This window comes from Puma concolor, chromosome D2, assembly GCF_028749965.1.
Source record: "Puma concolor isolate L17-30 chromosome D2, mPumCon1.1.hap2, whole genome shotgun sequence".
Taxonomy (NCBI): Eukaryota; Metazoa; Chordata; class Mammalia; order Carnivora; family Felidae; genus Puma; species Puma concolor.
Genome location: NC_141677.1, coordinates 65,832,560 through 65,855,723, shown reverse-complemented (window position 1 = coordinate 65,855,723; position 23,164 = coordinate 65,832,560). Strand labels below are relative to the sequence as shown.

Genomic DNA, 23,164 nt, shown 5'->3' with positions numbered 1-23,164 from the left:
TATTAGATTTCTATTGCTGCCTAAAAAAATTATCATAAACTTAACGGTTTAACAAAGCACAGTTTTGTAGATCAGAGGTCCAGGTGAACTCTGCTGGTTTGCTGCTGAGGGTTTCACAAGGTTGCAGTTAAGGTATCGCCTGGCTAGGCTCAGACCTGGGGTATCTGGGATAACATTCTCATCTACTCAGACCTGGGGTATCTGGGATAACATTCTCATCCATGTTAATGGTCAGGTTATTGACAAATCCAGTTCCTGAGGCTGAAGGTCTGAGGTCACTATTTCTTTGCTGGTTGTCATCTGGTCCTGTTCTTTGTGTCCAGAGACAGGCCACATGTCTTCACACATGGTCTTTCCACGTTCAGTCCAGCAGTGGCACCTGGCATCCTTCTCAGGCTTACTCTATGGCTTAGTCTTCTGCCTCCACCCCCTGACTTTAAAAGCACGTGTGGTTGTACTGGGTCCATCCAGATAATCTATGATAAACTCCCCATTTTAAGGTGAACTTATTAGTAATCTCAATTACGTATGCAGCGTTCCTTTTGTCATTTAGTCTAACATATTCATTAGGGAAGGACATCTTTGGAGAGGGAGGCAAAAGTCTGCCTACCACATCCACATACATCATTAAAATTTTTTTTTAATTTTTTTTTTTTCAACGTTTATTTATTTTTGGGACAGAGAGAGACAGGGCATGAACGGGGGAGGGGCAGAGAGAGAGGGAGACACAGAATCAGAAACAGGCTCCAGGCTCTGAGCCATCAGCCCAGAGCCTGACGCGGGGCTCGAACTCACGGACCGCGAGATCATGACCTGGCTGAAGTCGGACGCTCAACCGACTGCGCCACCCAGGCGCCCCAAAATTTAATAAAAAAAATAAATTGTTTAACTGTAATGTAAAGATAAAAGAAGTATCGTGTTTAATAAATGAATATATTTTTCATGTATTTTAAAATGTAAGACTATAGAGCCTACACTATTAGAAACTGTCCACAGGAAGAGTATGATGAAAGCTTGATACAAATGGTGAGGATCCAAGTTCCATGAGCAGCATGTGATTTTAAGAAACTGTGAACAACTCTTGGAAAAGTTCCCAATTTTGAAAAAGAATGAAAAGAATTCCCTTGAGTTAAATGGGAGTCAGATTCTGTAAAATTTAGTATATATTAAAAATTCGAAAATATATATGTTCATATGTACATGGAGTTTGACAGTAGAGATATTTTTCCAGCTATAGGAAAGCCTAGTAAAATATTTGAAAATGATGTATGACAGTATCTAGCATCTCTAGGCCCATGTCCTATATCCCCCCAATCATTATGACAATTCTAAAACATCCAAAAATTACAAAGGGTCCCCTAACAGATGATGACACCCCAGATGAGAAACACTAGCAGAGTGAGAAGGGAAATTTTACAGCTTGGAAATACTGGCTGGTTCTCTCTGGACCTTTAAAAGAAGCTCTGTTGGAGCACCTGGGTGGCTAGTTGGTTGAGTGTCTAACTCTTTATTTCCACTCAAATCATGATCCCAGGGTCATGGGATTGAGCATGCATTGGGCTCTGTGCTCAAAGTGGAACCTGCTTGAGATTCTCTTGCCCCCCTCTCTCTCTCTCTGCCCCTCCCCTACTTGTTCGAAAGAAAGAAAGAAAGAAAGAAAGAAAGAAAGAAAGAAAGAAAGAAAGAAAGCAAGCAAGCAAGCGAGGGCGGGCAGGGGAGGGGAGGGTAGGAGAGGAGAGGAGAGGAAAGGAGAGGAAAGGAGAGGAAAGGAGACAAGGAAAGGAAAGATAGCTCCTCAAAAACAATTTCACTAAGTATCATACAATCTGGCCACTTACACCATAGGGACATGCATAGACAAGGAATGAGGGTCAGACCTGCAGTATTCAGTTCATTCTTGGGCAGTGTGTTACAGAAAGAATGTAAGATAGAGGTTACAAGTATGGACTTCGGAGTCAGACAGATTGACATTTGAAAGCAGGTTCTACCCATTTTCAGTTGTCTAGGTATGGACAGGTTCCCTTAATTGCTGGAGCCTCACTTGCATCATCTGTAAATAGGAAAGTCTGTCTGTAAGAGTACCTTGCCAGATGCTATGGAAGAAGCCTCTGCTTTTTTCAGGCATGCCCTCTCCCTTTGCTTCTGTTCCCTGTACCTCAGCACCAGAGCAGGGTTCTGCATGTAGCAGATGGTTCATCTTTAGGGTATAAGTTCTTGAAACTGCAAGATGAGGTTGGCTTTCCAGAGGGACTGGATTCTTCGAGAATCTGCAGATTCCCGTGTCCTTCTCCAAAATTCTTGTCCAGAAGGTCCCAAAAGTGTCTCATGATGAGTAGATCAAATATTCAAATACTTAATTTCCACTGCTCACCAAACTCTGCCTATGGTTTTCTGAGGGCTGTATCCATTTTTTGACTAGAGTATTATCTCTTCAAAAATAGATTGATGTTTGAATTTTCTCCTACAGCCCATTAAGAACCTGAGTTTTCTTCCCTGGGTTTTAGGGAAGATTGGTTATTGTTGATAATTTGTATAAAATCCCAGCTGTGGCAAAAAGAAAAGATCTCAGGATTTTCAAACACATTTTAAAGCAAACAAGGGTTGAAATGTCTTCGGAGGTATGAAAATAGTAACCTATTCTCATTAGCCTCATCACTGTAAGAAAAAACTTGGCAAATGCCTAATTACTGAAGTCCTTATGCCAGGTGCTATGCAGAGGACACTGTACAGGCACAGTCTCTGTCCATGGGACGCTTGCTCTAGAAAACCCTCTTAATAATACGAAAGTACCACATCTTTGGGTACAAGGATGGGTGCTGATGGTGGTGGTATTTTCAGGAGCCACAAGAAATTACATTGCAATGTGGGAGGGAAATATAGCTCACCGCTAACCACATAAATGATGCTCAAGAAAGAGCTAAAGATTCAACGAGTCCTGGAGACTTCTTTTCCAAGGCAGTCTCTGAACAGAATTTTGGGGAGATCATCCTTCATTTTGAGAGAATTAGGCTCATGCATGATGTGGAAATGCTGGGGCATCCTGTCTGTCATTTCTCCGCCACCCCTCTGTGTAGTTTTGACACACGATCCACGTGGCTGACCATTTTTCTTCTGGGAGGAAGCCAGAGAGTGCATTCCCTTGAGCACTTGCTCAGGTATTAATCTCCAGCTCTGTGCTTTCATTTCACTTCCTGTAAAATTCCATCAAATTCCATCTGTAGATCCTGTGCTTGACCTAAGGTTAGATGGCAGGGGAACAAGATACTGATTCTCATTTTGAATCACAATAGTTGCTATAAATAGCAAATTTTATAACTTGGTAGCTCCCTTGGATGCAACATGATGGATGAGCTTCTGCTGATTAAAAAAAAAAAAAAAAAAAGTCCATAACTCTTAAACTATAGTTCAAGTTGAAGTAAACTATAATAATAAAGCACAACTAATATACTCCTGAATTATTCATGTTGAGTATAAAAACTGTGCCTTCAATGTCAAAGAAGCCACATCCCCTACAGTGTATCTATAATCAGAAATCACAGGAATTACCCAGTCCTAAATGAAAAGGAAGGTTCACATACTTTCGGTGTTATGATAAAAAGAGCATGAACCAAAGAAATTATTGTAACTAGAAAATGTTATAAAGAATAAATCGAAATTATTTTAAATTGTTAATAGAAATCATTGTTAAGTTACTGTATTTTGGTGCAGTTGATAAGTTGATGATGACCTTCAAATACTCCCCACTGACAAATGAAGCCCAAGGATGACTCCTGACTGAAGTCCTTCGTCCAAGCCATCCTTATCCCCCAGCTGGACTCCCTGCTTTTCCTACTTCTGCCATTCTCGAGTTTGTTCTACAAACAGCAGTCAAAATTACCTTTTAAAAACTGTTGTCAGGTTCTGACATATCTTTGAGCAAATCCTTTGTATGCTTTCCCATCTCACAAATGAGAAAATCCACAATTCTTATGCTATACTCCAAGGAAGGCCTTGCATAATCTAGTCTCTGCCTGCTTCTCTCTACTCATCACCGTCTAGAAGCTATAACCACACAACTTTCTTTGGTCCCTTGAATATACCTTAAGGCCTTTGAACCTGTCATTTGTTCTGCTTCAAATGTACAGCCATTTTTCTCTGCAGCTTAAGTCATCTGCCCAGAGAGGTCTTCCAAGGTCATCCAGTAGTCACCAGGCTGTCACTTTTTTAATAGCAATACCCAGTTTTGTTTTCATCCGAGAACTTATATAAACAGTAAAATATCAAATAATCTTCTTCGTGGGATTGATTGCCTCTTATGCTAAAATGCACGCTCCTTGAAACAAGGATCCTTTCTTGTTTTGTTTTGTTTTGTTTTTGTAATTTAAGTTTGTTTATTTTGAGAGGGAGAGAGAGAGAGAATGCATGCACATGAGCTGGGGTGGGGCAGAGACAGAGCAGGGGAGAGAGAATCCCAAGCAGGCTCTGTGCTGTCATCCTGAGGCCTGATGCTGGGCTCGATCTTACAAACCGTGAGTTCATGACCTGAGCTGAAATCAAGAGTCAGACTGAGCCACTCAGGCATCCCAAGATTCTTGCTGGTTTTATTGAATATTTTATCCCCAGTATCCAGCACATTGTCTGTCATATATTGTCCACAAGTCATCTGCTTTGTTGTCTGATAAGCTCAGTTGTACACATACATTATTATAGAAGTGTTATATACTTTTACTGTTTTAATGGGCTAGAATCACTGTTGTTTTTTCTTGTTTTTTTTTTTTTTTTTTTTTTTTTTTTTTGCTTGATAGGTAACTAAAGCCTCACTGATCTGATTCACTCCTATCACTAACAGTAGGAAACCTAGACCATCCCCAAATGCCAGCAGACTTATATTTAAGAGAAAAGAACGATTTCAGGCACAACGTTGACTGTCATTGTGGAGTCCAGATAGCATTTTCTCTGATTATGCAAATTCTTTGGCTCTCAGATACCATGAGCTCATTGTATATTAGTAAATATTTATAAAGTGCTCTGTATTGACTAAGTGTTTCACAATAAGGTTGATTAGTGATTCCTCCCAGCAACCTTGTGAGGTCAATCAGCATTATTAAAGAACAGCCCAGAGATGTTGGGCAGTTTGCCCAAGGTCACTCAGCAGGTCACTGGCAAAGCCTGCATTGGCAACTTCAGCGCCCATTACTATGACAAGCCCTGGCGTGGACTCCTCTTGGAAGGGTGACCCTTAATTGCTTCTCTTGTAAGGTAGGCGTATAAACACTAAGTGTTCCGAAGTGAGAGAAGAGTAAAGGCCTTGAGTTGAAGGAGTTATTGGTGCAATTAGAAACTGGAGCCAGCTATTGAAAATTGAAAATGGTGCTTAATGGAGGTGAATTAGAGGGCATTATTTTTGAGAGAATGAGAAAATTACAATGTGAAGAAGTTGGAATGTAAAAAGCAGGGCTATGTGTAGAAGATTAATTTGGGTGGCATTGGAGGTTGAGAAATAAGAAGTTATAGGACCAAAATATTTTAGGAAGAGTCTGGGTTAGGGTATCAGGCATAAGTTCCATCCAGAACTAATTTGAGTGTTCCAGAATAATATGCCACCCTCTCAGCTGCAGCAAGCAGTGTTTTCTGATGTTTTTTGATGGTAAAACCTGCTTTCAAGTGTTTGATTCCCTAAAGTCCAACCTACGAATTACACAGGTCCCATCATTTTCTTGCTGAATATCTTCTAAAAATGATCTGTCTTAAGAAACCATGCTGCATCTCACTTCCCTTTACATTTTTCTTTGTTTTTTTTTTTTTCTTCCTTCAGGATTTAAGATAAGTTGTTCTAAGTCAGTGATCTATTATGTTCTATATAATTTTCATCCTTTGCAGCTTCAGATTATGTCTCCTTACTCTGTTCCTTGGAAGCAAATTCTCTGAAACTAACCACCAACCACAATAATAACTGCTTGCATTGAAAAAGGATTTCTTGCTACACCGAAAACTTTTCAGGGAGCATCTTCTCTGACCCTTCCAACAATCCAATGAGAAACAGATACCATTTATAGACCCTTTATACAGACAGGGACACTAAGCTCCCAAGTGTAAATCCAGAACCTTTGTTCTATGAAAATGTTAGTAATATAATGCTTGCCCTTCTCAGAACCTTCCAAAAGCTTACCATGGCATGCAAGGCTCAGTGTGTTCTAGGTGCTATCGTCTTCATGAGGGGCCAACTGTGTTAGCACTCTCCTCCTTGTTTATAGCCTTTGCTGTAGACGTGCTCACCTCCTTTCTGAGTCATGTACTCGGACCTCATTTAATGTCCTGGTACTTGTTTTTCCTCAATGTTCGTAACACTCTTTCTCAACATATACACCTGCCCACCTTCAATGATTCTGATTTATTCTCAAATGCCTTATCAAAGAGGACTTTCTATGTAAAGTAGCACATGCATGTTCACTCTTTGTCCTCCTAACTCTCTTATTTTACTTCATGGTATTTACCGTCAATTGAAAATTTATACCTTTGCATATATGTTTATAATCTGTCTCTCCCCACTGGAATTTAGGCTCCACAAAATTTTAGCAATTTTGTATTTTTTTCTTCATTTGTCTCTTTTATTTCCAGGGCTCAGAACGAGGCCTGGGACGTGGGAGAACAACATCAACCTAAATAATTGTTATTTGAGTGAATGAATGGACCATGGCACTGTATTGCTTGCTATACTATTTCTAATAATTAGATTAACTTCATGGTAGCTACACATTATGCCTGGTTATGAGGAATCAGTTTTGGACTTTTGGTGAACATTTTGTAGCCCCTGTTACCAAGCATTCAGGTACCATCAGTGCTACAGAAAGATGTGAGCCAAGAAGGATGTGAGTGTTTTAATTTATAGTATGTAAGAATTCAGGGAAGGGGCTATTTTAAGATCATGGATGGGACTGCCAGTTTTTCCTAGATTACTTTGCTTTTTAAATAAAATCAGAAAATCTGAGGGAAGTGGGACCTGGAAATTCTCCTGGGTGCTTGTGGATGTCAGTGTGGTCTGGAGTAATAGCATAGGTTAAAAGTCCATCCCCAGTCAACTGGACCATCCGGATTTTGTTGAGGGGATTTTGCTTGTGGGTCAGTTATATATCACTGCAGGCAGACTGGACAGAGTACACATCAGTGATTGAAGTGTTTCTGGGTTTTGTGTTTGTTTATTCCATGAGGGACACTGGAGTACTTTCTTTGTAAGGATTGTATGTAATTTAAATTTTTTTAATATCCTCTTTGATTGACTCCAGCTCTAGTTCTGCTCCCTTTCCCAAATGTAATCATAATATTCAATTTGGTATGATTCCAAAGTACAGTTGTATAAGTTTCTTAAACATCTAAGCCTCTGTTTCTTTGTTTTGTTTTGGGGGAGAATCAGCTTTTTCACATATAATATTATGTCCCTTCCTTACACTATTAAGTGATGCTAAGAAGGATAGGCTTTGTAAAGTGATTTTTTTTCTCTGATGAGATTAAAGTGCTTTGCATATTTGATAACCTGTAATTCTGAGAAGTGTCTTGGTATGAGAATCAGAAAACCCGGGTTCTCTTCATGACCTGAGACTCAATTGAATGCTTGACTTGCTTTACTCCTGACTCTTAGCTCCTTTGTCTGCAGAATCATAAGGCTGGGCTTATTCCACTGTGTGGAAACTCCTTTATTGATCCCCAGAAGTTGTTTGAAAATGTTAAAGAGTTAGTAAAACAGGGAGACTAGGGTGTGTGTGTGTGTGTGTGTGTGTGTGTGTGTGTGTGTGTGTGAAGAGATTTGATGGGTTGGGACAGACCACAGGTGTTTCAATGAGGATAGTTCCCTATCTGTTGAATGCATAGAATAGGGCTTAAACTCTTCCACTGTGAAGGAAGGAAGGAAGAAAGGAAGGAAGGAAGGAAGGAAGGAAGGAAGGAAGGAAGGAAGGAAGGAAGGGAGGGAGGAAAGGAGAGGAGAGGGGAGGGGAGGGGAGGGGAGAGGAAGGGAAGGGAAGGGAAAGAAAGAAAGGAAAGAAAGAGAAAGAAAGAAAGAAAGAGAAAGAAAGAAAGAAAGAAAGAAAGAAAGAAAGAAAGAAAGAAAGAAAGAAAGAAAGAAAGAAAAAGAAAGAAAGAAGAAGGAGGGGGAGGAAGGAAAGAAGGTAGGAAGGAAAGAAGGAAGGAAATCATTGAATAGAGATGAAATCATCTCTAAGACCTTATTGAAGTTCTAACAGTGTAGCATTTTTAGTTCTCCTGAAGGTAACAAGGAGCCCCCCCCCCAAAAAAAATGGTGATATTATACTGCAATGATATGCAACAATGAACAAACTATGTTTTCTGACCAGGCTCAGTCATTTCACTTTTGAAGAAACTAAAAAGAAAATAGACAAGATATAACAGGCGAAGGATATACCTCCATCTTAACACTCCAACCCCTGGCTGTCTCCTACAATTTGGGGATGAGAGTTTTCTCTAAGCTTTACTTCTCAGAAGTATGTTGTTGGCTCCTCTATGGATCAGAGTTCCCCCATACTCCTCCAACTACAGGAATTCTTGAATGTTAGAAAACAAGGCTAGAGATCAGCTAGTCCAGTCCTCTCCAATTACACATGGAGAAGCACTCATTCATTTCTCAGTCACTTAACGGTTAGGATACTGAAGGTGGCAAGAGCTCAGTTATGCACCATCATGTGAGGCTGCAGTTCCTTCCATCCATGGGGGGGGGGGGGTGGGGAACAAAACAAAATAACAAACAAAAAACCAGACAATCTGACCCTAGACCTGACACCCAGAGAACAACTCACACCTCAGGATAATTGGATCGTTTAATATCAGGGAATCAAGTCAAGCCCATTGTCACTGCTAAATGTGTAGCTGCTTAGGCTTCCAGAATACATTTTTTTCACAAGTTTCATACGCATGTGCTGATTGAAGGGCTACGAGGACCGAGTAACGTTGGCTTCATTCACAATGAATGAAACATTTACTAAAGTTTGCATATTCCCAGGGCAGGACAGATACAGTGCTTCTTTAGCAAAACAGTGTGTCATGTACGAGAGTAAAGCACTCTGGCAGAAATCACATGTGACAATAAGCAATTGCAGCTCAAATTCTTTTACTGACAAGGATGGTAAAAGAAGCGATATATATACATATGTGTGTGTGTGTGTGTGCACGCACACACACACACACACATACGTGCCATTTCCTGTCTGACACTCTACACAACCAGGGCGAGAGTCCACAGTGGCCCCTGGTACCATCAATACCTCTGGACTCTTAGTTTATTACATGCTTGGGCTAAGGGGTCCTTATTCAAACACAAAATTGACTTGGGGATGATAACTGGCGGAGATTATACAGTGGTGGTTGATTGTGTGAGAGGCAGGTGACCTAAGCTCCGTGTGCTTCACTGGGAAATCCCATCTTTTTTTCTCCCCCAGACTATCTTCCTTAGAAAGAGTACAACTCCAGTGCGTAAGCTGCTACATCTTTGTGTTAAGCATGCTGGCTTTGGGGACTCACTGCCTGGGTCTGAATCGAGCTCTGTTGCCATGTAGCATTAGGAAAGTCAGTCATCCTCTCTAAGTCTTGATTTCCTCATCCATAAGATGTAAATCATACCAGTACTTAACTCATGGAGTGCCATGAGAACTGAGTGAGCCAATCCTTGTAAAGTGCTCAGCCAGAGTGTGGTATGTTTTCAGCATTCAGTCAGTGTTCAGTATTATTATTCATAAGCAATTTGGCAAGTAGTTATGAGTGTGTGGTAATGTGGCCTGTGAAGATGTGGCCTCAGCATGAGGATAGATGCCCTGTGCAATGGATCAGAAATGCCTGAGGATTAGGGTCCTATCAGAAGAGAGAGCCCTCGGTAAAGCTGAACAGACATGCCTCCCCTCCTAAATTTATCTTTGTGTAACTAATAAATATATATTATGTTTTCCATTGCCATATTTATACAGAATATATTAATAATGCATAATACATTCTATGTACACATTTGTGTGAGTTCTTCCTAAGTAAGCCCCTAAATTCTCTTATATTTATGTCTCTTAATGTCTCATAATGACTCTTATGAACAAAACATGAACTCAGGGCGTGGTAGCCCGGAAATTTCCTTGCCCCCTTACCCTCCAAAAAGAAATACAAAAACCAAATGTGGAATTTCTCCAATTATATTTTCTGATAAGACGGGAGAACATTTAAGAGAGGTGGGGTTCAATTCACTCAGCAACATGATTTGAGCCCGTTCTAGATTTCAAGAAGTAGCTCTCATGTTGCAGAGAGACACAAGAGTAAGTATAAATGAACTGTGCTCTCTAGTCGGTGGTATCAGATGGGGAGAGGAGAACCAGACAAGGTTATATATGGCAGAATATAGAAACAATATGGGAGATGTTCATTTGAGTCTGAGCTCCGTTCTGCAGAGGGATGTGAGAAAGTTCAGTGAAGGAAGGATGTTTGAATCCAGCCTTGAAAAGAGAAATGGGCACAGAGAAGGTTGAAAGGGTAAATACGAACTACTCCTGCCTTTGGAGAGCACAGTCTACATTAACACAGAAAACTGTGAACATTGATAGTTTCAATACAATATATAGCCAAAATAGAGATCCAGGTATCAGTGTTACCTGACAACTTAAAGTAGCTAAAATTCAAATTTTAGTTATTTTTATGCTCGAAAGATGAATCTAAAGATATTTCAGAGGTAAAAGTAACCCCTATATTTGGTGTTCGCTGTGTTATAGACCAACGGTCTTATTACCCCCAGCAGAAGCATGTGTGGAAATGTGTTGTTTACTACATCGCCCCCCTTTCCTTTCCGTGATACATAGAGTCACATTGAAATGCATTCCGGGTTCTTACCTCAACTACCCTGTGTGGCTAGAAAGAAACTTCAGGAACACAATGTGATAATCCCACAAGGAAAAGAAGACAATGGCACCGAAAGACCAGAAAGATGAGCAAGAACTTTTATACCTTATGGACACAAAGGTACCCATCCCTTACATTTAAAAAATAACTTTAAAAAAAATTCCAGATCAAAATAAATTGGAAATCCCGTGACCTCTGGCAGAGTGGAAATATCTTTATAGCACACTGCTGTTCCTGTCCCTAAATCTACTATTTAACCCCCTTCTCTCTAATTCTGCCAATTAACCTGAGAAACTCGGGGTATCCAAGAAACAGAGGGAAGCTTGTTCAGCTCAGGATGTACCATAACGTCTCAGCAGCACGTTTAAATTATACGTTTAGGCTGACAGGCAAACGTATTTCACGGCAGAATCCTTAGAAAGCAGGAGACAATTTCCTTCAGGTCCACGTCATCGTTTGATGTAGATTGCCTATTATATTCTTGAGGTATTATGAAAAATGGATTTGGAGATATTTTCTTGACAGTGGGTAGACTAATGGAATCTGGTGACTGTATTTAAAATGTGCAGGGGTTTGTTATAACGTGGTAATAGAAATATCAGTTGCACTGACAGGTTAAAAAAATCTGTCAATGCATGATAATGAAGTTATTTAAATGTCGACTCACTCGCAAACATTTTCCAAACCCTAAATTATTCTCACTGCTTTAACCTCATGCATCCTAAGTTATTAAGGAGCAGTGTCTGCGATGCAGCCAATGTGCCTTTGGCTTTGGAAGCTATTTTTATGCCGCCAAATGCACGAGGAGCAATGAAAGTGGCTGCTCTTAATGATTTTAGGAAAGAAACAAAACACAGAAGCCGCAGCTGCTTGATTTAGAGGTGAATGTTGTTCCACTTTCAGGATATCTCATTGGCACCGATTTGAGTAATGCTCCTATGCTTCCTTGCTTCCTTGCTTCCTGTCCTCAGGCTTCCCTCTACAGCTCAAGTCTTTGCTTTGTGACCTTGGAAGTATGGCTTGATGGGTCTGGGATAGGGCATGTTACCTCTCTGGAGTCTGAAGGGAGAGGAGGAGGAGGTCAGGTTATTTGGATACTTTCTAAAGCTTTTTGAAGAAGTAGTCTGACTCATCCTTGGTTCATTGAGTGTCCATCAGGCTTCATGCATTCATTCACCTTCCATATGGAGAAGACACCTGATGTGCCAGCACTGTCCTGAGTCCTGGAGATTTGGGGCTGACCAAACATAAGCCCCCTGCCCTTCTGGCACTTCAAGTAGTCTAAGATGCTAGCCAAGCGCTTCTTAATTAACAAGTAGAAGAGCATAGAACATGCTCCCAATGCAGGTCCCATGGTACCCCACACAGCTGATTGACTCTGTTAATAGCAGGACTGCAGCACCCTGGCCAGATCATGCAAGCTTCTTAATTTTGACTCAGTAGAAGTCCAACTGACCACACAAGAGGAGCAAGCTTCCACTGAGTCAGCCGGTCAGTCAAGAACAAATTATGAGTGCCTGATGTGTCCGGGGCACTCCTCTGAAAGCTAGGAAGACAGAAGTGAACAAAACAGACATCTTTCCTACTCTCATGGAGTTTTCATTCTGGTGGGGGAAGACAGAAAATAAAAAAGTAAGTAGAAATCTATCAGATGGGGATAAATACTATGGAGAGAAAATAAAAGAGGCCAGGGAGGATTGAGTGTGCTGAGGGTGTGGGAAGATGCTATTTGATACAGGATGACTGATGTTCAGAAAGAAATGAGGGGCCGTTTGGGGAAAGAGCTTTCCAGATACATGGAATAACAAGGCTGGAGTGGGCGAGGGCAGGGGCAGGCAGAGAAGGCAGGGAGATTAAGAGTTAGACATCTATTCTATCACCAACTTGTTAGATAAATAAGTAAATATGACTTGTCCGAAGGAAGTCTGAAGTTTATTTGTTCAGGAAACCAGGCACTGACTGGTTACTCAGCTACTGAGTTTCTGTGTCCACTTCTGTTTGACTCCAAGTATTTAATATTTCTCTTAAGCTATGACATCTTGGTAGTCTTCCTGAGACATCGTCAAATAATTAACAAGTTGGCCCACTTACTTTTTCCATTTTTCTAACCTTACTAGGAGCTAGGGTGGATGAAAGACATACCTTCTCTTATCATTGTGAGAGGCTTTTTTAATGTTTTTCTTTTTTTTATTTTGAAAATTATTTTATTGGGGCGCCTGGGTGGCACAGTCGGTTAAGCGTCCGACTTCAGCCAGGTCACGATCTCGCGGTCCGTGAGTTTGAGCCCCGCGTCGGGCTCTGGGCTGATGGCTCAGAGTCTGGAGCCTGTTTCCGATTCTGTGTCTCCCTCTCTCTCTGCCCCTCCCCTGTTCATGCTCTGTCTCTCTCTGTCCCAAAAATAAATAAACGTTGAAAAAAAAAATTAAAAAAAAAAAATTATTTTATTTATTTTATTTTTATTATTTTTTAATATGAAATTTATTGTCAAATTGGTTTCCATGCAACACCCAATGCTCATCCCAACAGGTGCCCTCCTTAATGCCCATCACCCACTTTCCCCACCCTCCCACCCCCCATCAACCCTCAGTTTATTCTCAGTTTTTAAGAGTCTCTTACGGTTTGGCTCCCTCCCTCTTTAACTTTTTTTTTCCTTCCCCTCCCCCATGGTCTTCTGTTAAGTTTCTCAGGATCCACATAAGAGTGAAAAAATATGGTATCTGTCTTTCTCTGTATGACTTATTTCACTCAGCCTAATACCTTCCAGTTCCATCCACACAGCTGCAAATGCAAATGGCATGATTTCATTCTTTCTCATTGCCACATAGTATTCCATTGTGTATATAAACCACAGTTTCTTTATCCATTCATCAGTTGATGGACATTTATCTCTTTCCATAGTTTGGCTATTGTTGAAAGTGCTGCTATAAACATTGGGGTGCAAGTGCCCCTGTGCATCAGCACTCCTGTATCCCTTGGGTAAATCCCTAGCAGTGCTATTGCTGGGTCATAGGGTAGATCTACTTTTAATTTTTTGAGGGACCTCCACACTGTTTTCCAGAGTGTCTGCACCAGTTTGCAGTTTATGCTTTTCTTAAGATCAGTTCTCTCTGGCTGGCCCTCTGTCCTTTTACCTGATATGAAGAAAAGCCAGGTTTTGGTCTGCACCATGTAACTTCAAAGATTTTGAGTTCATATTCCTTTTACAAAGAAATGCTAAGCCAAATTTTGTAAATACGTTTTCTTTTTCTTTTGTGGCTTTTGAGAGAGGCAGTACAGCATGGAGTTAAGTTAGAAGTCATCTTCCAAATTCTCTGGCATTAAGCAGTTTGACTCTACTCCTGGATTCTCCTTATCTGTAACATGTGGTTAGTATCAGTGTCGATCTCATGGGATTCTGCATGTGAAGAGCTTAGATCACATTTTAAGCACCCGATAAACACTCATTTTTGTTCCTTATTAGGTTTCCTGAGCATAATAGTCCGTTCAACAGTGGAAATCCTGGAACAGTTATTATAGAAGCAGAGTGTGGGATCTTTCACTTCCAAATTCTAATTCTTACCCTTACTTCTCCAATTTGAGGCCCACACAAAGCTACTAGCACACATAACCTCTAAAATATGATAGACTAGATTTGATTACATTTAAAAATGGTAGGGAGGGTGCCTGGGTGGCCCAGTTAGTTGAGCGTCCGACTCCAGCTCAGGTCGTGATCTCGCAGTTTGTGAGTTCGAGCCCTGTGTCGGGCTCTGTGCTAACAGCTCAGAGCCTAGAGCCTACTTCAGATTCTGTGTCTCCCTCTCTCTCTGCCCCAACCCACCCGCATTCTGTGTCTGTCTCTCTCAAAAATAAATAAACATTAAGAAAATTGTAGGGGTGCCTGGGTGGCTCAGTTGGTTAAGCGTCCAACTTCAGCTCAGGTCATGATCTCATGGTTAGTGGGTTCCAGCCCAGCATCAGGCTCTGTGCTGACAGCTCAGAGCCTGGAGCCTGCTTCAGATTCTGTGTCTCCCTCTCTCTCTGCCCCTCCCCAGCTCATGCTCTGTTTCTCTCTGTTTCCAAAAATAAATAAATGCTATTTTTTTAATGGTAGTAACTTCATGAATATTTTCTAAGAAAGCTAAATCTAAATTATTTTTTGTGACTAGGATTCTTCTTGAGGGTTCATGTTATGGGTTTTGGTGAGTACTGGGTAAAGAATACCAAAAACAATCAAGAAAAAATTAGTGATAAATAAACAAAAGCTGCCATTTAGAGATTGCCTATTACATGCCCATCATTGTGTTCAGCACAATGAATGGATTTTATGGATTAATTTAGTTTACAAATGATTCTGTGCTTATTTATTATCTCATTTGATGGTATCAGATTATAGCACAGGAAATACAATCGCACATTTTATTTCGACCACTTCTGTGGAAACTAGTCATGCTCTGTGTCCTTACCTTCTTTGAGTGTGATGGGACACTACCCTCTGAAAGAGATCATAAGGTCTCTGGGAAGGTAGGCGGGGCCATACACTGAATGTGCTTTCTCCATCCATCAAGGAAACTCATTTCAGCTCTTTGAATATAGTAAACACTTAAATAAAGACATACTTTCAAATGCTCTAAAAGTCACTATTTAAGAGATGTTTGCAAAAAAGGTAGTGTAAGGATTAAGGATCAAAAGCAAAACCAATGGCACCTTGATTTAATCACTTGCATATTTACTTTCCTGGAATGCTTATTTTTTTAAGTTTTCAGCTTTTTCTTGCACAGCATAGGTGTTGACAGAAAGCCTGTTTTTCATCTGGATATAAGTCAACCTATAAACAGAACTTGAAAAAAATTGCTTTGGAATGTTTTAAAAAATGATACAAGTTGAGAAGTCAAGGCTGTTTCTATTGCATCTTAAATACATCTCTGCGTGTTATATTTTTTTAACATTACTTTTTTTTTTTTTTTTGGCCTTGGCAGCAGCAGTCACTTTTTAAAATTTTATTATTTTTTAATAGAATTTATTGTCAAATTGGCTAACATACAGTGTGTACAGCATGCTCTTGGTTTTCAGGGTTGATCCCGTGGTTCATTGCTTACATACAAAACTCAGTGCTCATCCCAACAAGTGCCCCCCTCAATGCCCATCGCCCATTTTCCCCTCTCCCCGACCCCCCCATCAACCCTCAGTTCGTTCTCTCTACTTATGAGTCTCTTATGGTTTGCCTCCCTCCCTCTCTGTTTGTACCTTTTTTTCCTGCTCCCCTTCCCCCATGGTCTTCTGTTAAATTTCTCAAGTTCCACATATGAGTGAAAACATATGATACCTGTTTTTCTCTGACTGACTTATTTCACTCAGGATAATACCTTCCAGTTCCATCCACACAGCTGCAAATGGCATGATTTCATTCTTTCTCATTCCCAAGTATTATTCCATCGTATATATAAACCACATCTTCTTTATCCATTCTTCAGCTGATGGACATTTAGGCTCTTTCTATAATTTGGATATTGTAACAGCAGTCACTTTATTATTAGCATAGGCTGGCACTTTTCTCTGAAGATTTGATTTGTTTAAATATTTTTATTGTTCTCCTTTTCTTATAAAACCAAGATTCATAATCTTTTGCTTTTTATTTTTTGCCTTTGATATGCTTTTCCAAAGCATGTTGCTCAGAACACTAATTTAATTAGCTATCTTTCAAGAATGAATCCTGTAATCAAACATGTTTGGAAAATGCTTCATGGAATATGCATTTAAGAGGTTCACAGTATATATTAAACTAGCAAAATAGATATATGTGTGTGAGAATAATAAAATTTATATGTTCTGAAGTAAAGGAACATTAAATTTTGCCTAATAAAGCATTTCCTAATTTTTTTTTTTTTTTTTTTTTTTGATCTTGGATAACACTCCTCTCCCTCATAGCTAGGAATGATACTTAAAATATTTACCAGCCAGTATATTGGCTCACCAGCCAGCCTGCTGCCCAACTGTCTGTCTCTCATCCATTCTTTCAGAGCCCAGGTCCCTAGGGGGCTGCAGTCCCCACTGTTGACCATGTTAGGATAACTGTAAGCATCTGTTAGCTACGAAGGAGAGTTTGCAGATGGGCACTAGGAATTGCTTTCCAGGGTGCAGTGCCTTCTCCAAGGTCACTGTCTCCTCCACCAGGGCTCAGTCTGATTGGCATGAGCACTAACCAATCAGAGCAGGTGCTCATCTTAGTGCTGAGCAAGTTTCCTGAGGACCTCTGCTGTGCCAGCTTTCAATCTTTTGGTTGCTGTACTGTGAGGAAATCTAGGAGGCCTCCAAGGGAGAGGCCATGTGGTAAGGCTGTCAGAAGTGCTACTCAGAGAACTTAGTACAGTAAGTATTTACCAATTGGTTTGGAAATAGTAAATATTTTTATTTATGTACCCTTGAACCAATCTATCCTGGCTGATTGTTAGTTTTACCCAGGACACATGTAACACTCCATCTAATTCTAGTTCTGTGGGACAACCTTGAACACCTGCCAGTATGTCCTGTTTTGTGTGTGTAGAAATGCATCATTTTTTCCCCTCTCTCCATCTATCAGTTATCATGATGCCATAATGCCTAAACATGCAGCTCTGCTGAAATTGAGAATTAACAAATTTTTATTCAGTTTCTGAGCTTTGAAAAATCAAGGGGCAAGAGATGGCATTAAACAGTAATGGCAGATACCTTGAAGGATCTGTACTGCTGATGTTATAATAAAAGGAAAATATCCAATAACATGCTGTAAACTCTCTGAAAAAAAGTTACCAATGTATATGTAAGCTAGTAACTCTATTATTGCCGTTACATTGAGATTTCAGCTAAACACACACATACAGACACACACACACACACACACATACACACACACACACATGAGTGAGTCCATGTAGTGTCCTTAAGGGATCATCCTCATTTGCCCTGTAAAGTATACTTTTTGAATGTAAACATATTCATTGAATATCTTAAGGGTTGAGTTGGTAAAAATGATGAGAAACTCATTATTGCCCCTCTATAGATTTGTTCCTACTTCTCTGGCCTCGATTTCCATTATCCCACCAGTAAAACTGAACCGTTCTCTCATCTCCAACATTGTCCTACTGATGTCCACCTATGGCTAGGCAGCACCTGTCAGTGTAGCACACCCTGTCCCCCTGGCATAGCCACCCCCATGATAGATTTTGCCTCTATTTGTTTGTTCTTAACTTGTGAGTATTGTTCAAAATAATGATTAGAAGAAGTAATCTGAAGAAAAGAGTTAGAGAAAGGCTAGTGACATTTTAGAGACAAGAAAGTCTTAAGAAAGAGATAACGTTGATCTAGTAAGGCCTGGTTAGGATTGGGGGGGGGGGGTGGATACACCAAACACCAGGATTGGGCAAGTGGAGAAAGCAGTCTTAGAAGTTTTTCAGAGAGCTGGAGGAAATTTCATATCAGCTTGAGTTCGAGGGGAAAAAGATGAATATGGAAGGAAGATCTAAAGAAGTGTGCTGTAGTTCATGGATAAGATCTGTGAAAGCTTTGATTGCTCTTCAAATAGTCTTGGCTGTCAAGCCAATGTTTGTTTGACTGGGCTAGAGAACAGGCTGGTCCAGAAGAAAGCCAGTTATTTATTTGGGTAACACAAGGTGCCTTCTAGTTCATCATGCTCTGATTACTTCCCTTTCCTAAAGCTCTACCCACTTTCCATTTTCAAGTGCATTAGTTCTTCCAAGGAACTTTACATAATACCCCAATCTTCACTGATTTGGAGCATCATCTAAACTCTATAAAGTGTTGACGATTATAGAATTGTATTTAATTATTATATAATATTTATAATTTATAATACAAAGTATATAGTTTGTTATATAGTAATATATCTATAATGTTTATTTATAGATAATTATTAGATAGGTATTACAGATAATTATAGATATACATTATAATGTATCTATGATATTTATAGATATTTTATTATATAACAAATTATGATTTATATTATGAATTATAAATATTATATAATACATTATATAAGATTATATATAGATATATAATATTTATATTAAAATATAGTATATAATTATATATATGCATTTATATTTGTATATATATATATATATATACATATATATAGTTTATATGTGTATAAATTTTAGGGATAAAATGCCCTGGATCCCCAGCCAGAATAAATTGTTAATTCCTTAATTCCAAGATCATGTATACAGCTTTCTTGCTCCAGTGCCTGGTCCAGGGTGGGTTCTTTTTTTTTTTTTTTTTCAACATTTATTTATTTTTGGGACAGAGAGAGACACAGCATGAATGGGGGAGGGGCAGAGAGAGAGGGAGACACAGAATCGGAAACAGGCTCCAGGCTCCGAGCCATCAGCCCAGAGCCTGATGCGGGGCTCGAACTCACAGACCGCGAGATCGTGACCTGGCTGAAGTTGGACGCTTAACCAACTGCGCCACCCAGGCGCCCCTCAGGGTGGGTTCTTAATGTGTGATGATGCGGGTGTTAACACAAAACCTTCTATGTAGTCTTCATGACCTGTAGGGATTTGTATCTTTTATTAATATCAAAGATTAATTAAAATAGTTACATTTTTATGTGTCCAATTACACCAACTTTATTTTCTAAGCCTTGTTAATTCTTTTTTAAAAAATGTTTATGTATTTTGAGAGGGAAAGAGAGCGTGCACGAGCAGGGGAGGGGCAGAAAGAGAGGAAGAGAGAGAATTCTAAGGAGGCTCCATGTTGTCAGGAGCTTGATCTCACAAACAGTGAGATCATAACCTGAGTTGAAATGAAGAATCGGATGCTCAACTGACTAAGGCACCCAGGCACCCCTAAGCCTTGTTAATTCTTGTCTGTAACATTGAACTTAACACATGATAACCTTATATTTCTGCCTCTCAAATAAAGTTGTTAGATTTTGAAAGTGGGGCAATGTATTGCACCCTGGTACATAGCACAGGTTTGGTACATTTTAGTTCTACAAATGTGAATGAATGAATGAATGAATGAATGAATGAATGAATGAATGAATTGGGAATCTCCTATATGTAAAAGGAAGGCAAAGAGGAAATTACGTTTCCTTCATTTTAAACAAAGAAACAAACAAACTGTGGTTTAATAGAAGTAATGCGGGACCTAGGGCCAGAACACCTGGATTCAAATACTAGCTGGCAATTTGTCAGCTGTTTTCTTTGAATAGGTCACTTAAATTCTGTCAACCTCTTACTTGAAATACAGATAATATTCCCTCCTGCATGCGGTTGTAATGATCTAATAAGATTACAATTCTGAAATATGTAATAAACTTTGATAGAGAAGGTGATTAAAGCCTATTGATTCAGTCAGAATTAATAAGTTATTGACCAAGGGCTAGATAAAGATGAGAGAATCTCCAAAATAGATAGGGTCAGTGCCAAGAAGTAATGTCCTCCCAGCTGAAGGTTGCTTAACAGCAGAAAAGGCCACCAAATAATATTGTGAAATTTCACTTATTATTAAGATGTTTTCTTACTCTTAAATAATAGGAAAAGACTGAATGACCTTTGAAGGGACTGATCCACCATATATTCTATGACTCATGAAAGGAAACACGATTTGTAGATAAATCATGAGAAGCTGCTTTTCCACGGTGCCAGACATAAAGCAAAAGTTTGAAAATGTCAAATCTGCCAAAACTCTTCATTTATGTGGTCAATTCAAGAGACACTCTCATCTCTTAATCTTTTAAAACCAACCACATATTTTATGCAGAGTACGTACATTAAGGAGCAGTAAAGAGATGGAGTTTTAATTTTTACCAATTCAATTTAAATGCAAATGTTAACCACTCACATGATGCCACTGTGTACATAATTAAGCATCATTATATACTACATGAATCATCTAGAAACCTCCTGAGAGCCATTCTACTACGTAAAACATGCATTATACTGACAAGCGGCCAAGTGACGTATACTTCTGTCCTCATTAATGCTCCTTTTGAATTATAGGTCAACTGATTATGGAACAACCTATGAGAAGCTGAATGATAAAGTTGGGTTGAAAACAATTTTAAGCTATCTCTACGTGTGTCCTACCAACAAGCGTAAGGTAAGATATGTATATTCGGTGCACTGTTTCTTCATGACGTGACTTGTGTCTTGGCTGGCTAGCCTCTCTAGCTAGCTAAAAATCCATGATTTTACAATTAATCTGGGAGGAAAGGTGTAAAGATGAGTTGACAGATGTTAAGGGGGTAAAATGTCTGACTTCTCAATTCCCAGAGCAACAGCTGTGAATGTAGGAGGGTGAGAGGTAGGCATATCATTACCATTTCTGAAAGGCAGCTCCAAGGAATCCTTGAGTGGATGCTGCTGACTCTCTTGCAAGAGCTCCGACCAGTCACGAGAATCAGAAGCAGCCTCGACAAGATAGAAAAAGAGGTGGGGTCTTCCTCTGAAGTGCCCCTGTTTTCCCTTGACGTGAGTAAATTAAATAGAATTGAAGTGAATGTGTCCTCTGGTAGCAGGTTGGGCATTTAATTTCTAAAGTATGTTCAGCCTGCACACAAATGTCAGAACGGAGGTGCTGCTGGAAGGAACCATGGAGATTGTCATAAACTGCACCCTAATTTTCTAGATGAGAAAAATTAAGGTTCAGTGAAAGGTAATGCTTTGCCCCATTGCAGAGTTATGGGTGCAACAGGAACTAGAATTCAGGTTTCTTGGTTGTCAGCCATACTGTCGCCTCTGCATTTTACTGCTCCTAGTGAGAGGGTTTATCTGCTTTTCTGAAAGAGATGTGACTTTCTCAAAGAAGAAAACATTTGCTTTTAAATGATAAAGACTTATTTGTCTCAGGAGGAGAGAGCAGCACCACATCCATTCTTTGGTGTTTGTAAACTTGCATTGTCAGATTCTGAATTCTGACATACAGTTTCTAAGTGTTGTGCGAACTGCATGAAATAACAGTATCCATCCGGAAATAGAAAATTGTTGTCCATTAATATGTCATAAGCCATATTTTTTTATGATGGTAGCACTGATATCCAGGTTCTCGCTTTAGATATGTCAATAGTTAAGTGTTAGTGACCTTGGCTAGGTTCTGCGTTTTGTTATCTGAACTATGGGAGGTAGATGAGAACATCTCTCAACCATCATTCCTCAACTCTGGCTGCATATCCGAAGTACTAGTTGATTCCCAAATGTGCAAGCCCTGGTCTTACCCCCATTGCTCTGGATTAGGGCCCAGGTAACTGTACTTTGAGCAAGCTCCCTGGATGCTCCTGGTATGTATCTAGGATTGAGAACCAGTTTTGTCAAGTGTAACATTCCCTCTGGCCCTAAGCATTTCAAGTGCTTCAGTAGAAGCAGTGGAAATAGACTCTGGCGTCATATGGCTTGAATGCAAACCCAGCTAAACCAGTTAACAAGTGTATAAACTATGGTGATTTACTTAATGTCTCCAAGCAGTGTCATAGAATTTAAAACAGGGGTAATTCCAATTCCTGCCTCATATGAATAGTGGTAACTATCATATGAAATGAGGCATTTCAGGTGTTTAGGACAGAACAGTTAAGGCTCTTATCAGTGTCTTCTCTTTATTATTTGTTTCTCATCTGCCTCTTCCTCCTTCTTCATATAATTATTAGAAGTAATAGTAGCGACTATCCTCCCTAAATAGAAATGTTCAGTAGACCTTTCTATAATGATAGCAATGTGCCTTTAATCTGTCCACCACCTGAGACATTAACCACTTGTGGCTATTGAGTATTTGAAATATAGCTGGTGTGACTGAAGAACTGGGTTTTAAATCTAATTTCACTTTAACTTAAATGTAAAAAACCACCTGTGGCTGATGGTCCCAATATTGAACAGCATAGCTCAGTAATGTCAACGTCACGGATGTAGAGGTGTATGTTGAACATTCCTTCTTCCCCTCACTGGCTAATTACTGGTCCATCATCAGCAATTACATCCAAACAATTTGACCTACTGTATACAGTCCTAAAGTGAGCAACTGAACTTATATCCTTTAGTTTTATAATGAGATTTAGTTGTTGGTTAGCTTTGAATCAATTCTTATATCCCCTATTGATTTTTCCTCCACTTTCACATTTTTAATTAATTTCATTTAAGAGTCAACAATCTGTGGGCATCACAGGCTACAAAGAGAAATAAATCACTATTCCACCCTCAAAGGTCCTGTATTCTAGTAATAAATGGAATGTGACTTTCTGTCATTGAAAGTTCCTTTGACTCTGTTTCCACCTAACAGATGACTTTGGGTGTGACATTTACATGTTCCCCTTTGCAAAGTGATAGAGGCAAAAACA

At 39.6% G+C, this 23,164-nt stretch overlaps 1 protein-coding gene across 6 annotated transcripts in view; it reads left to right on the top strand.

The window, feature by feature from the left end:
- The window catches only part of SORCS1 (sortilin related VPS10 domain containing receptor 1), a 550,691-nt gene that overhangs the window by 250,522 nt on the left and 277,005 nt on the right, over positions 1–23,164 (top strand). For all 6 annotated transcript variants that reach the window (XM_086680819.1, XM_086680821.1, XM_086680820.1 and 3 more), the window contains exon 3: positions 20,841–20,940. In XM_086680819.1, the coding sequence (XP_086536945.1) occupies positions 20,841–20,940 (100 nt within the window). The remainder of the gene's footprint in view (positions 1–20,840; positions 20,941–23,164) is intronic.